Consider the following 16,727-nt stretch of genomic DNA (forward strand, 5'->3'; position numbering starts at 1 on the left):
ATGTGAACATGCCAAGTTACTATTTATAAAATATTCTGTTGTAGGGTCAGACCCAGATATTATATTCAGAGGTGTCTCCATATTTTCATTCTCTGCAGCTACATACTGTACATGAGAGGGTCCAAATATTAGTATCACCTCTGAATTTTACATTTTAAATTGAGATGTTATTATACTTTATTAATCCCTGTGGGGGAGTTTCTTACTCATGGCGGTGCTGGCCACCAGGGACAACTAGTTTATTGTCTCGCCCAAAGACACATCAACATGTGGACTGGGGAGACCACCAGCCTTCCAGCTGGGAGACAACCGTTTTACCTCCTGAGCCACAGCTAATAAAAAGTAATGCCACCGTTAGCTAAGACCTCAATAATAAACATGTAATTGAATTTATATATTTATGACAATTTCACCAGAAACTGAAACATTTTGAGCTTCATAAACACAGATGTTAAGGCTTAAATCTTAAGTGGTCCGTGAGTGTCCTTTTACCCATAAACCCCTGCACCAGGTCTAAATTAAATTCTTTACAGCTGATATGATTGATATATTTATAATAACAATGTATTAACTGACAATGTGACAATGTGTAACAGAGCTTTAGTGACTTTCACCTCATTGTTTAGTGTCCAGACGACAACTTTTCTGGTTAACACTCTCCTCTCCTCTCTCATAGCGTCGTTTTTGCTCTGCTGGATGTGTAAATAAGTAACGGTTTGCTTAAAAGTCCCCCATATCAACTTAAAAGGTGAAGCTACAGTAGGTATGTCAAAAACCCAACTTCTGCAGGTTTAACATTGCTGCCTTTGTGTAGTCGACAGCTCCAACTACTTGGTTCTGAAACTGAACAAAACGGTTCTAACTGAAGTCAGACTTCAGGTTTAAGTTCAGGATATCTTAGGACAGATTTCTAGCACCAAGCACTGAAACATGTTACTCCTGATTCCCATGAGACATTTTTCATCCAGTAGGGGAACAGTTGTATTATTTATTGTTTAACCATCAGACTGACAGGCAGTGAAAGGACTGCCTGTGCAAGTGTGTTTATGTGATTGTGAGAACACACACGCACACAAACAAACACTCGAATGACATTTCAAACAGATCCGGATCTCCCACCGTTTTCAGTCTATTGTAATAGCCGTGTTGCTCCCTGTCGCTCTGCTGTGACTGTTTTATATGGGTGTGAGGCAACTTCCCCAGATGGAACAGGGAAAGACAGCAGTAAATGACACTGTCCTGCTGCAGATGACTACCATGTGTGCGGCAGTAAATTACAGCGGTAGTTTTTCTTTTCCTCTGCTTCATAAGCATTCTCACACATACTGTACACCCACCCACACACACACACATTGCATTGTTGCGGAGACATTCCTGTCCAGCATTCCTGTTTGTTGTGTCTCTAATGAGCTCGGTCAGGCTTGGTCTGTGTCTTAGTTATGTTTTAGAGAGGCTTTCTTATGCTTGCTGCCGCTGTTACAGTGCAGTGTCTGCTCCAAACGGGCCACCTCACATCCAGGTTTCCTTGCAGGCCTGTGATTAGAGGGAGGGTCTCCTTTCATTCTGTCTTGACCCCTAAACTGTGGGGTGTTTCTTTCTGAGTCATAGTTTACACAGTGAGAGACACTTGGTGGTTGGAAAATCGAGACTATTAATAACGGCCCTGATGAAACTCATACTAACAAAACAAGGCAGCTTGACCTCGGATATTTGGCTTTTAAATTATAGTATGCTGACAGGATTGAAAGACTACAGTTATTTAGTGTTTCTCTACTGAGCCTAAAAAGTTTCAAGCTGTAAGATGTGTTATTGATTTTGGCAGCATCGTCATGTGTCCCCTACTGTGACATGGACCTTCTGTCTGACTCTATTGTTCCTGTGGGAGGTTTTCTTTGTTTAGCTGCTGTTTTCATTTTCCTCATTTTCTTTTTTTCAGATGAAGGCCATTGCTGAAAACACATTATTTCCACCCAGTTTTAGATTTCTTTACCTCAAAGAAAAAACCTTTTCTCTGGTGTTCATGAGGTGGGTAGATGCTAAACATTATTAAGGATGTAAAACAAGCACAACTAGAATTACCACTTCACAGTTGTAAGCCTCTGCCAACCAGTCAACCTGTTTTTGCCTCAAGGTTTTTTTGAGATAGCAGCATAAACAGAAATCCAAGAGGTGCAAGACAGATTTAAAGAATAAGACATAATTTCGGTATTTTTTCTTTTTGGCGTTAAAAGAAAATATCAATACCACCATGAACTTGTATGTATGATAAAGGTGTCGCCACAGTCTCTGTGTTGCGCTCTGACTGACCGTGTGCTTGTGCCGCTGAGCTGTGGGAGTAGCCGAGGGCCAAGAGAGCCGTCTCCACCAGCTGAGAGAAGAGAATATCCTTCCTGACCAGAACAAACTCTGCATGCTCCTCTCTTCCTTCACATCCGTCGGTCTGAAACCCTCCATCTGACTGTTCCACCACACAGAAGACTGGAATCATCAGACCTGTGGAGGAAGGCCAAAAGGGGTGAACATCAGGAAGAGTCTCTTAATGCCTGGCTTTTATTGTCTGTGACCACAACACAGTTTATCTCTCATGGATGGCAGACATGGGGACTGAATTTAATGTGGGTCAAACTTATAATCACTTCATCCTTTTTGTTTTATGCTGTTAACTATTACAAGATACAGCAAATGCAGGCCACTTGACATTTTATTTAACGGCCTATTAGATAGTAGAGCCATTATTATAAGTCCCTTAATAGATCTGCAAAGACTATACAAAAGACTTCAACAACCGCTGCTTTCATTAAAGAATTAATAAGAGATGCAAAAGCTAAAAAATAAATCAGTTTAACAACCAACAAAACCATAACTGGGAGGATTAAAACTAAAATAATGCTGTTAATGCAGTTTACATGTGGTCAAAAGAGAACTTCTTCAATGTAAATAATGCCATGAAAATATACTGTAGGTCCAGTGAAAACCAAACCAGACTCTCCAGAGAAGTGGAGCTCTCCCAGCACACTCACACACACACAAGGGCTAAAACCTTGACTTACTTTCAAAGGCTTTGAGCAATTCTTTGAACCACACATGTGGATGTTTTGAATGATTCTATTAACTATTAAGTTAAGACAGAGACAAATCTAAGTAGTGACCAAGCCTGGTGACAAAGACGGTCAGGACCTTTAGAGAAACAATTCCAGGAACCATATTCTGACCTGCCATTGTTCAGATTGGGTTAAGGTGGCTAAAACTATTTGGTTAAGATGAGGGAAGGACCAGAGCTGGAGTTACAACAATCCAACTCTGACAGTTAGTAGGAGACAGAAATAATCCAACCTACCTCCTCCCTTACGGTGTCAGCATGCTTCAGGCGAATTCATGTTAAACACACCTCCCTCCACACCTTTCAGTGTCGGGATGGGGGTGGTCCCACCCGCTACCCCTAGCGACTGACCTGCTGTGTGGAGGAAAGAACTAAGGTGGGGTTTGAATTTCTTCCCTCAAGCTTTTTCACAACGCTAGTTTTACGATGGTAACAAACTGGTCCAACACTGTGAATGTCTCTGAACAAACAAATCTTTTCCACTAGATGACCTCACCAACCTGATCCATTTCACCTCTATAGGGACTTTTTAAAACAAGGACGTTTTTTATTATTTATTACATAAATCGAAAGCCCGTTGCCTTTTCACTGACGCCCGTCTGATCCTTGCTGTTGCTATAAAATACAGTGGTAAAGCAAAGTCGAACTGGCCACCTTCGTCCTTTGTTCTAAAAGGTTCAGGTTATGGGTCAGTAAGTTCCTCCGCGCAGCCGGCCAATCCCGGCATGTAGTAGATATTAATGTATTTTATCAATTTTAAGAAAATGACAAATGGTGAATGAAAATGAAAATGCTGGGACACCGTCCTGCCTGATCTGATGCTGGAAGGATGAGGAGGGGAGGGTTTCTTAAGCAGTTCTGACAGAGTTTACTGGCAGCATAACAATGTTACTGTAATGTTGCTTTCTCATATCATGACACCTTGGTCTGATCTTTCATTTAAATGGAGATGAGCCCTCATTCTAACATTTCCATCCCTCTGCTCCCTGCACATATATCAGCCCTTCTGTTCCAATATCAGGCTTTTTCCTAAAAGGCTTTTGGTTTTGGGCCACCTGTCAAGTGGCAATTAATTAAAGCTCTCTGAAGAAACGATGCACTGAGAGCATTAGGCAGCGTCCCAGCACTAATAATACAGCACACTGTACCTCCTCTCCCAGCACACACATATGCTCCTCCATACAAATACATGAGGTGAGTGCAGCATTAGCCCCCCCACCCCCACCTGGATCCACCCCACCCGTTGTTTTAATCAGTCAATTCCTATATTTCTATTTCCTCCTCATTAATCAATCGGCTCCCAGTTCTCCAGGCTCTCATGGAGTGAATTACACACTGGAGCACCGTGCCAATTCAAGTAAGTGAATTTCCCCCATCAGGGAAATATAACTGTCAACACTGAGCTCACTCTCTCTGACTCTATCTCGCTCTGTCCTCTGTCTCCACCTCGGTCTGTCTTCTCTTATATTCACTGTCCTGTGATTTGCCCGCTGTCTGTGTGATCTGGTTTGGATGATGTGACGTTGCCACAAACCTCTAATCCCTCTAATATGTATGAGGATGAATGAATAGGAATATTTAAATAAGATGTATGTGTGTGTGTTTTGGCAGCATTTCTTGGGTGTGAGTGTCACAGAGTTTGTGAGTGTGGACGTGTGGTGTGTGTGTAAATTTGTGGCTTGTGTTTGCAAGTTGCTCTGTTGGGGTGTGTATGCGTGTGTGCGTGGCCGCAGGGCAGCAGTGCGGTTTAGAGGAGAGACATCGAGTTTCTCGTCTTCAGCTCATCCCTGCGACAGGCCAACCATCCATTCAACACACAGAAATATATTTCCTATATTTAAACATTTGTTCATTCCTCACTCTAACGCACTGATTCTTCCTCTCTTCTTACTGTGATCAAATCCTACCTCCTCACTGCTGTTAACCTCTTTAGCTGCCAAACCCACAGACAGGTGCATCTTCACAGACTCGTACCGTGCAGCCGAGCGCGGCTCAAACCCACAGACACGTCTCTTTTTATTCAAAGATGCAAGGGTGAATTTTAGGTTAAGTTAGTAATATCTTGAAACAAATCTGTTTGATGTGATGGTACAGACCTGAAATCGTTTCGTGTTGGCTTTGAATTTTTCAGTCAGTATAAACAATAAATATATATTTGATACTGTCAAACTGTTTAGATTTCTTCCTAAATTAAGGGAAATGAAAGAGTTTAAGAGACGTTTCTGCAAACAGATGGCAACACAAACACCCAGACACAGAGGGCGCACACACATGTGCAAACACATAAACAGGAAACAACTTTCACAATGAATGCAGGGATCGATAACCCAAAGTGAGTTGTATAAATCTTGTTTATATGGAGCAATCTGCTTTATTTGGTAAGCCTGTATTATACAGTTCCCCCCAGACTTATAGATTAACAGTGTAGAAACAGGGTTCTCACTACAGCACGGAGCCCTGAGCCAGGACGTGGCTCGTTGCCGAGCCTAAAGCCGTGTCTTTGGGTTTGGTACAGCAGAGCTCAAAAACCTCTGACACCTGGGCGAAATGGCATCATCTGTTGTTTTCTGTTTTCACAAGATTCCAGTGATGTGCACAGTTTGGAAAGTGATTGTTACCTTGTTCATTTCTCAGGTATATGATGCTTTGTTTTTAGTCATCGACCACATTTTAACAGTGGGTATTCATTTTTTATGAGTCAAATTTTTATTCAGGTTAAAAACATTTCAAAAATATAAGAAAAAGAAAAAGTACATGTTTAACTACTGTAATGTGAATGTTACAGCCTGTGGCTCAAATTCTCCAGTCAAGTGCTATTTTATCACCACAGAAGAAGATGGCGCAGTGACGTGAGCAGCAGTCAAATCTCAAACTATGTAGAAAACATGATGTGGCATCGGTTTGGTGTATTCATGTGAAGAAGATCACAGTCACCGTGTCGCTCCTCTCGTCAGTGGATGTTTGTCACATTTTGCTTTTATAAATACATCAACCTTTGCACCTTAGACAAGCGTCACAACGTTTCTGCAATATTTCAGCCTTATTAAGAGATTCTAGTGTTTCCGCTCATTTTCATTATGTGCAAATTGAAATACACACACATACAATAAAAGCAGTCTCCATTCTCTCCTCGCTTATGCTACGTGCATCTCGTGGTGCTTACCTCCCAGAGGTCTTGGCAGGGCTCCGTTGTGGCGTATGCGTGGCCCAGTGGGGCTCCCGTTGAGCTCCAACCGGCTCTTCTTGCCCGGAGGTGGGAGGCCGCTGAGGTCCGGGCTGCCTCCCCTCTGCTCAGGACTGTCCTGGGTGATGGGACTCTCCCCTCCTCGCTCCATCCTCCCCCAGACCCCCAAAGGAGCTCCAGCCAGTGAGAATGAGTCTGCAGACAGGGATTCAAGTTGTCACTATGTGTGGGAAAATGGACCAGAAATTGCTGAAAGTGGATGGTTTTACATGGAGGATAAAGAGAGGTTAAAGAATAAGGATAATAAGGATCATTAAAAAAAAACAAAAACAGAAAAGACTAAAAAATAATGATCAATTTATCCTGCTCCAAATATTTTGTCTAGTTAAAGCCTGATGTCTTTTATTCTTCTGTCCAACACACATCAGCAAGCTGTGCAGGGCAACATGAACAAGTCTGAACATAAATCAGTTCCAAATGCACCACTTTGCCATGGAAATACTAACTTTTACACCAAATGTGTATTAATCCACAGCTGAAAATAGTCCCCAACAAATGTGTTATTTATTCCTGTTTGCTAAAAACACAGTGGCCAGCTGTTTTATGGCATTATTCGGACATTTAAAAAATTTTTACTATATATTTGTGACCTATTTTTAAAGATTTACTGTGCATTGAATTGACTTGTAGCTGATAGTGACAGACAAGGAAGGAAAATCAGAAGTACTGAGGCTGATTTTGATTTACTTTTACTCTTTTTTATAAAATGTATATTAGTTAAGTCAAAATGTAGTCACTTAAATTTTGTTCGTTTTAGCGAAAAATAAATATTTTAAACTAGTTTTCTTTATTTGTTAATGACAATTTACTCAAGTTTTTGTCTTTTCTTTTTAATATTTGCTAGTTCTAAGTACGTATGAGTACATATACCTCATAACATGAGGGCACAGCCCCCACCGTGTACATACACATTCATGAGAGTGTGAGCCTTGTGGGTTCCCTGATAAGGAAGCATCAGCCAAATATCTAATATAGGCTAATGCCCTTAGAAACGCTGCCAGGCCAAACAGAGGACACACGCCAAAGTACCAAAGAGCAGCCAGCTCACTCAGACCAAATGGAATGTTTTTATTTACATACGAGCCCCAGGACAATATCTGCCAGCATGTGTGACCCTCGGTGAAGACAGAGAGATTAGAAAGGAAAGAGAAGAGAGCAGTGATGAGAGGCTTTTCTATCAGAGTATGGAAATCCAGTTAGTGGCCAGATCTGGGAGTGGAAAAACACAGCGGGTGTCTGCACCAAGTGACCCTGGCCAGCAGTTCAGCAGAACAAGTGAGGGAGAGTCCATGGTTTTTGTTTGAGTGTAGTGTGCTTGATTAGAAACTGCATCCTCCCCCCTCACTATTAAATATTTCTGCAGCTTTTACTGCTCCAGCTGTTGTAACTCTGAACAAAGGCTATGTTTTGTCTGCCCCCCCCCACAACACCGCTGACAAACACCATCCACCACAAAATAAAAAAAAAAGAGAGGTAATAAGAAGGAAATTTCAAAATCAATGATAAATTAAAAACATTAGCTTTGGTTGTGATTAAAAAGTGTGGGAGGCAAAGTCCCAAGAGTAACACTGAGTGGAACGCAGTGGGTTTAATGTGAGTACAGTGGTAGCTACTGTTCACAATGGGAGGTTTGCTGAGGAAAAGGAAAGCAAATAAATCTGACCACTATCAATGTTGTCGAGGCATTAAAGGAACAACTGGTTATAACAGAGCACTGACAGAAACTCACTGATGCTGTCAGATGCAGTTCACAGCCAGTGCTGCTCTTCAGCTGACGATATGTGAGTCTCTACCTGCCTTGTTAAAATGTGGCTACAAGAAGATTGAGTTTAGTTTGCATCTTCACCTCTTATTGAGAAATAACCCTACAGAGAATCTGTCTCTATCAGCAACAAGCCCCGTCCTGTCATAGCTTCCCCCGCTACTGGTGATCCATATCAAGACCTGCCCTCAGCGACATCTCACCATCTCACCTGAAACACACACACACACACTACAACATCTGATCTCTCAACACGTCCTGCTTCAACTACAGTATACTTCATTTGGTATTTAACCCCAGAGATAAAGAATATTTATTGTACTGTGTATTTTTGTCAACTTGCATACACTTGTGGAAAATAACCAAGGACATTCACTCAAGTACTGAGGTACTTGTACCGTACAGTTTCTGATCCTTCATACTTGGACTTCACTACGATTCAGAGGCAAATCTTGTACTTTTTACTGCACTGCATGTATCTGATAACTTTAGTTCCTTTTCAGAATCAGATGAATCAAACAAAATACAAGTGTATGTGAAGTACTCCACATTATATAAGGTAAACTAGCTCCACCTTTACCAGCTGCAACACTAACGGGATGTGCATGATAATGCATCAGTAATTATAATCCAATAATGTTCATTAATGTCATTCTGCATAATCGCATATTTTACTTTTGGTATTTTAGTAAATATATTTATTTTTTTTGTATTTAATTAGAAGTTCTCTGTACTTCTTCCACTGGTGCTCTCCCTGAGATAAGACATCAACTGTTACCAGGTCACATACGGGATATTTTTATTAACTACATGAAGATGTGTACCTTTACTTTTTGACAGTTAACAGTGCATTAATAAATACTTAAATATTAATTCAAAGCACTGTATTGGTCCCTCAGTGGGAGATTTGAGGCAGTTCATTTCCACATAATGTCTGATAGAAAGAGCTGAAATAATAACAGGTTTAATGGCAGTATCAGAAATGTATTTATCAGTCAGTAGTACACGCGGTACAGTGGACGTGTCTTCTAATGGCTTTTTTTGGAAAAAAAAATTTCTGATGCTGACAGCAGCCCTAGAGGGCATTAAATGTGCAGTCACTGATTGTATTGACTTTTTGTTGTAGTATTAAGTTGTGCCAGGGTCTTTGTGTTTAGCCAGAAATTTTAGAGCAGATTATGTCATTATATCTGCTTATATAGTGTTCTATAAACCATTTATCACATGTTTTATATTGCTTATAAATGCTAAATTAAAAATGGGAACCTTAAGTAAAAGGAGTAATGTGTTAGGGACTGTATGAAAATTATTTATCAGTGAAGTAAGTAAGTCAGTAAATTAGGAATATCCTAATTTTATGTTTTATTTTACCTTACCTTTGCACGGTAAGGTAAAGGGGGGGTCTGGCCCATTAGTTGAGAACCAGTGGACCAAACTACACAACTGTATTTAAAGTAACTAAAATGGTCTCCCCCTCGAGCAGCTGCAGCAACATGAATGCTGTATGTGCTATGTAATACTGAAACATCTGTTTTGATAACAGATTAATGGGGGCATCGCAGTGGTTAGCGCTGTCTGTGCAGAGTCTACATGTTCCCCCTGTGCCTGCATGGGGTCTCTCCGGGTGCTCCGGCTTCCTCCTACGATCCAAAAACATGCAGCTTAGCTTGACTGGTGACTCTAGATTGCCCCTAGGAGTGAGTGTGTGGTTGTTTGTCTACATGTCAGCCCCGTGACAGACTGGAATCCTGTCCAGTATACAGGTTGATTAATTTAGTGACTGAGTGAAATGATCTGTTTTCATTGTAAACACTGTAACACCTCTGTCCTCGGTGGCTTGAAATTAATAACGTGGGTGCAGACATCACAGTATCATCTATGGTCACAGACTGATAAATGCTAATCTGTTTTATTTAATTATTACAGGTGTGTTGAGCAATAAGATTTTGTTGTAAAGGCCGTCTTTATTTAAGGATGGGCATGGCTGTGACGGTATATTAATGACGCCTGGATTTAGCAACACGGATCTCAACCTTCAGACAATGAGATCGTTGTCATCTGCATCCTAAATTCATCCGTTGTTTAATAAGGTGTGTGATAGGTAGAGCAGTTAATAAAGACCTGATAAGAGGAGTAGTTACATATCTGCTATGGAGACGGACACCAAATGTAATGTCTTTTTGATAAGGAGAAGGTCATGACATGTTTCCCAATTTATTGCTTCTCTGGGCAACTGTCACACCCCTCAGAGAAACTGCGCCATGAATTATTAAGAGCTGTTAATGATTCAAAGTCTTGTTGAAGAAATCTCTAATGCTGATTAAAATCAGCTCATATTTTTAAATACAAATAAACACTATCAGGTTCCACATTATTACAGGCTCTAGACATAACAAATACACACTGAGCGCCAAAGACAAGATTCCAGAGCAAACGTGCAGAAGCACCAAAAGAAACAGACGAGTAGGACACAACAACAAACACACCTATAAGCATAAAGTACGGCTCAGAGATGTAAACACTCACAAACAGAGGCTAACGTGTAATCCAGAGCCAGTCTGAGCTCTACAGACTGGTTGGTAGCCCCGTCCGTGTGAGAGACCTATGGTGTAATGACCGGTGTGTAAAGAAGTATAACGTGAACCACGAAAGCTCCTGTCCACTTTTTATCCCTTTCCTACTTTTTAAAGTTTAGTTTTTATCTCGGCTGCTCTCTCTCGTGCCATTATTTTTGTCTCACCTGGATTAAGGTTTGGAAAAACACTTTAAAGTGTTATCTAGCTGTTTTAATGTGCACAACAAATCCACATTTAGCAGTAACAACAGGCAGTTGGTGTTTGTCTTTAAGATGCACTGAAGAAGAATCCTGTTTTTATGTTACCTCCTGCCTTCACAACAACGTCACACGCACAGCTTCACTGTAATCCTGTTGTAAGTGATCAGGATACAGAAATCAATAAACACTGCAGCTCCTAAACTCACACACTCACTTGCACTCTGAGATTTAAAGGGAGAGAACAGCCTAACAGGGGAAAGTGTGGGCAAAACAGCTGAACAGCAGGACAGTGTGTCCAGGCTTTACCTGTATGGAACCTTGTGGATATAGGAAATACAACTAACCTCTAACAGTGCAGGGTCTCTCTGCTCTGACTGCCTCTCTGGTGTCTCTGCTACCATTACCATACGTGCCTGCTAATGAAAGCCTGTGCCTTTAACGTGCAAAGCAGGCACAGAGAGAGAGAGTGACTTGTGAGGGCATTATTAGCCAGGGAGAAGGGGAGAGGCGTCACCTATAGGAAAATATCCAGAGATACGGCTGTTCTTCCCGTTCCAGATCCACTTTTATAGCAGGGTTATCAAGCTATTGGTTAATGCTTGGCTCTGCAGCACAGATAAAAGAAGGCAGGAGGCGGGGGAGAAGGGGGGGTAGATATTAAAAGCCCTGCTGGCAAAAAAAAAACAAAACACAAAACATACATGTATGCATAGGAAGGAACAGAGTAATGAAGCTGGGATGTGCCTGCTCCAGCTCTGCCACTGTGGTTAAAGTGCAGCAACATGAGCAGAATCGTCCCTCAGGAGGAAGCATCACAGTCATACTGGTTAAGAAAAGGGCCTGCCATTAGTGGTAACCAGTTGATGGCCATCACATGTGTCACCAAGACAGGCGACACCTTCATAAACACACAACTGTTTTGTAGCTCTGGGTCCACAGCCTCAGACACATACACACACACAGCGAGGGTGAGGGGGCGAGGCGGAGGCCTACTGGCAAACATGTCTGGCTCTCTCGTAAACATGTCATGCAATAAAACAGGATGAAGAGTTAAGCATTTATAGCCGTGCCCTTCCAACAGAGGATGCACACAGACACTCAGCCACACAAACCACAGCCAGCGCATTGTGCACACGCTCTGCTTTAACACCTCCAGGGGCCACACACACACACAGCAGGGACAAATAAGAGTGTGAGATGAAAACATGTACATGTACAGAACAGGGGATGCAGAGATGAACTGTTTTAAGTTATTGTAGCACAACTTTTGTTGTACTTGAGGTGTTGCTCCAACCTGCAGTAGGCCATGAGGTGTTTCTGTGATTTTGTCCACCTGCCTGCACAAACACACACCTTTGTTACATATATAATTGATGACGACCAATCAGGATATGTGCCGAAGGCTGAGACAGGAGCTGACGCCCACAGCATCAGCAGTGAAGCTCCACGATCTAATCTGCAGTTTAATAGCACAGGCACACTGCATTACATGTGGACAGACATCTGGGTTGACGCACAGCGACAGACACAACGGACTAGGAGACTTACCCAAATACCGAAAACGATCATTAATGTCTTGGTCTAAATTCACCGTGACTGCTTAAACTCACTGACTTCTAAAAAACTGCACTACACGAGAAATAAATGAATAATGAAACAGACGAGCAGCTACTGCAAAAATGCCTAGTAAAAAAAGAAAGTGTGTAATATCCATGACATTGTGGACCATAAATAATTTGCTCAAATGTCCTTTCGATTCGGCAGCGGAGGAGGAAAAAGCCTCCAGCAGCTCGGTGAAAGGCCAAAGACAACACGGGTTTCTCTCTGTTTCTGATACAAGCTCGTTGCACACCTGTACCTGCCTGTCACGTCCCGACACTCTCTGCGCGGCTCCCGTCAACCTTCTGCGCCATGTGAGCAAACTTCAAACAGGCCAGAAACCTGGACACAGTCTCCGTCACAGCAGCTGAAACGAATTCGGTTTTCTTGGTGGTTTGGCTCAAAAAATGTTTTATTTATGTTATTTTTTATGTGAAGGGTTTGATTGGCGCCTTGTGGGGGGGTGGGGGGAGCATGACGGACAGCGTTGTGCAGTGTTGGCTGCTGGCGCCTCATCTAATTAGTGTAAATTAATTATGGCCTGTAGTTTCATTCTGTTCATTCTTTTACAATAGCCGATATGTGTAAAACTATCGATTTTCTGTTTTAAGCCTGTTAATCCGAAGCCGATTCTAGGCTTTGTCTGCTGAAATGAGAAATCCTCCAAAAGGTCATGTTTGTGTGAACGGAAGCTGGCATTTCATTTGATGAGGAAAACAGAAAAAACACGAAGGCTGGAGAAGAAGCGGGGCCGACAGGCCGGAGGTGAAGAGGGTCACAACTGTGTTGTGTCTTGTTTTTGGAAACTCACAATTGAATGTCTAACCTGTCAGAGGGATACAGGCTCGTGTTTTGGCCAAAGGACAGACGTGACGCTCTGCGGAGCCGCTGCTTCTCATTGCGCCTTCAGTTCCTTGTGATCACACAGAGAGCGCCGGGCCTTTTCAGTTCCAGTCCCCGATCAAACCAGGGCTTTGTCGTATCTTCACATTTCTGAACGTTTCCTCAACATTCTCCATCCACAGTGAACAAGTCCAGCTCTAAAGCGGCCGCTGACTTTGGGCCCATGTGCTGCGGGTCAAATGCCTGGACCGGGGTGAGCACCTCCCGGGTCCTTCCTATGATTTGTTCGCCCTCAGCCCCCATACTGGTGATTATGATGCCCTTTGCAGCGGGCTGCTGTTATTTAAACTCTGCAGCACCTCAGAGGAACTCGGCACTCATTTTTCTTTAAGTGGACAGACTCGCATTTTAAGACGTTTTCTTGTTTCCTGGAAATAAGACAGATTCTGTCTTTATTCGTGTTTTAACCTCCATCCACTCACACACACACACACACACACACACACACACACACACACACACACACACACAAACTGACAGAGAGCAGGTTTAAACTTAATATTCAGAGACTGACTTCTTTAACAACTTTGTGATTTTATTAACATTTTCAGTGGACGTCATCTTTCTACAAAAATAAACAATTTATAGAAAATAGATTTCACCTCCATGCTCACAACACTGCCAAAAGATAAACTTCACCATGCAGAAGAAATTACGGGTAAACGTGTTTATAAAAACTGGTTTGATTACAGAGTTGTGTTACTTTTCAGCTAATTATGGCCTAATAACAACAACCAGATTAACAGGAATACTGAAAGTTAAATATAATTAATAATAATAACAATAATAATAATAATAATCACTGACTAAATTAGTTTGGTGCAAAGTGAAAAGTGTCTCTCGGATCAATGTCTTGATTTCGGTTGTTAGCACGTGATAATGATTTAGACCCAGTTTAAATCATTGTATGTGTGTGTAGGTGTGTGTGGGTGTGTGTGTGTGCGCCACTCACTGTTCACGACGTGTCTGTAGCGCTGCTGGCCGCCGACGAGGCTCTGTCCATTGATCAGGAGTATTGAATCCAGGGCTGGGCTTTGGTTCCGTCCCGGGACGCACGGCGGATCACGCTGGTACTGTGCTAAATGTGCACTCGGAGCCGGACCGGAGATCCACAAGGAAAAAGTTTAAGTTAGCGGTGGAGTGTGTGTGAGAGTATGTTGTTAGTGTGTACTAGTGTGTGGGCGCGCAGCACTGGGCTGAGTGTGGAGAGGTGGACGGAGGATACGCGTCTGTGTGGAAGTGGTGCTGGGGAGAGAGCAACGGCGTGTCCTGGAGCCGTGGACCCCGGTTCGGACCGGAGCGCGCACACAGACGTGATGTTTGAACGCAGGCTGCACTTTCTTCGTCCTCCCTTTAACGCTTTTCCCTGCCGTTTAGTTCAGACCGCGCATTTATGGCAAAAGTCTGCCCTCCTGTGAACTCATGTCCTCGGAGCAGAGAAAAGCGCAAAGACAACGCGACACCGCAGGGACAGCGCCGGAACAGAAAGGCCGGGAGAGCAACCAAAACACAAGCCTGACCGAAACGCACACATCGGTGTCCCAGTACTGGCGGGATTGAAAGGATACAGAGGACCGGTTTCTAATCAGTGTGTCACTTTCAATCTTTGCTGTGCCAACGGGCGCACTGACTGATAGAGGGAGGAGAGAAGGGAGGAGAGACAAAGAGCGAGGGAGGGGAGGGAGCAGAGGGAGCGTCAGAAAATTCATTTGGCCCATGAAAGCGTTTTGTGGGACGGGTCTCGCTTATAGGACACCTACAGTGGTACAGAAGTGCCCCAGAATTAGTTTTTACATTGATAAATAGTCCTGTTAAGCAGCAGACGACCGTAAACACGAGGGTGCAACAGGCCCATGAGATCCAACTCCCAGACTTGTCCCCGTCCTCCCACTGAGGAGCCCGTGCGCTGATACGTGTTAATGAGTAGCCTAAGAGTCTAGTCAAGGATGAGCCCTCTCCTCCTCTCTGGGTCACTACAACCGCAGTGTTAATGATAAACCTGCGACTTGATAGACAGATGTCAGTGTGTGGACAGTCTGATTGGTACGGAAGCCAGCGAGGGTCAAATGTCACTGACATGTGGCGTTTTGTGAATGCAAAAGAACCAGGAATGCAGGAATGGGACTTTTTAAGTTTCCGCTTTTAAACTGCAGCTGAACGAGCTCTTGTCACTTATTAGACTGTCTGCTGGTTCAGGGTCAGTGGTAACTTGCTGCCTCACAGTTGTTGAAAGTGTAGGCTATGGGCATTCAATGGGCAAAGCTGGAACAGAAACTTTAAATAGAAATAAGTGGTTGGCAGTAAAACAGCAATGCTATTAAGGTGATGTGGTGATTCTGAAGTGGGCCTTCTTTCAGGAAGCCGTTTCTAATGGCCTGCTATCCTGAGCTGAATGGCTGAGAATCAGATTTGCATGTGCCACTTTATCTATGGCCTCACAGTAACTGCAACAAAACATTCTTTCATGCACGTTAACAAGAGTATGCGCAACCGCACTGAGCAACACCATGAAGCCACAGGTTGGTAACATCTGCAACACTGGGACTGTGCCTGAAAAGTGTGTGCTCGTGTTGGCTGCAGTGTTTTCATTGAGCTTGGCGTTGATAGGAACCGTGGGCCGGTACCAGTGAGAAAGTGGCGGGGGGGGGGGGGGAGTTCTGGTCGCTCCTGCCTCTGGGTGCCCAGAACGTGGCCGGAGAGCCACCGGATCAGCGGTGCCAGACCATAGAGACCAGCGATTCACGGCTGTTCCGGCCTGTTCCTCTGGAGTCTTGTCCTCTTGGGCAGGAGCAGGTAGAATTAAAACAACTAGAGCCGCTCAGCTCCTGACAGCGGTTGTCCAGGTCCTCCGACAACTCACCAACTCACATTCACAGTTCACTGTAGAAAAAGAGACGCCACATCTCGTACTCACCTATTCACTGAAGCCCGGTTGTCAGCATCAGGACACCTGGCGCCTCGGCAGCTCCCAGAGATGCCGAGTGACAGTTACCTGGAAACAGACAGAGACCGGCTCGTTTCTTGTCAGTAATATTAAATATGATAATGACGGTGGTGGTGATGTCGGTGCGCGCAGCACAGAGTGGTGTCTGCTAGGCCTAAGAGCAGCGTGTGTGTGGACAGGGGTGATAAGGGGCTTGTTTAAGGGGCTTATTTAAGGGGCTTATTTAAGGGCTTCTAACTATGCTGAATGTCTGCTAAAATTACCGGGTTGCGATTTCATCCCCGTGACATTTACAAGTCTGCAGAATTCTTGCAGCTAATTTTAATTCTGTTGTAAAGGTTGAAAATAGTGGCGTTGAAATGTCTCTCAGTACTGTTTAGCCCGAAGTGCCTCCCGGTT

At 43.3% G+C, this 16,727-nt stretch overlaps 1 protein-coding gene across 2 annotated transcripts in view; it reads right to left on the reverse strand.

Moving 5' to 3' along the window:
- Window positions 1-14,700, reverse strand: part of satb2 (SATB homeobox 2) — a 40,952-nt gene extending 26,252 nt beyond the window's left edge. For both annotated transcript variants that reach the window (XM_020620009.1, XM_020620010.1), the window contains exons 1-3: window positions 14,337-14,700; window positions 6,264-6,479; window positions 2,308-2,493 (exon numbers count right to left, since the gene is read on the reverse strand). In XM_020620009.1, coding sequence (XP_020475665.1) covers window positions 2,308-2,493; window positions 6,264-6,435 — 358 coding nt within the window. In that variant the 5' untranslated portion in view covers window positions 6,436-6,479; window positions 14,337-14,700. The remainder of the gene's footprint in view (window positions 1-2,307; window positions 2,494-6,263; window positions 6,480-14,336) is intronic.
- Window positions 14,701-16,727: the final 2,027 nt, after the last annotated feature.

The sequence above is a fragment of the Monopterus albus genome, unplaced genomic scaffold, assembly GCF_001952655.1.
Source record: "Monopterus albus unplaced genomic scaffold, M_albus_1.0 scaffold231.1, whole genome shotgun sequence".
Lineage (NCBI taxonomy): Eukaryota > Metazoa > Chordata > Actinopteri > Synbranchiformes > Synbranchidae > Monopterus > Monopterus albus.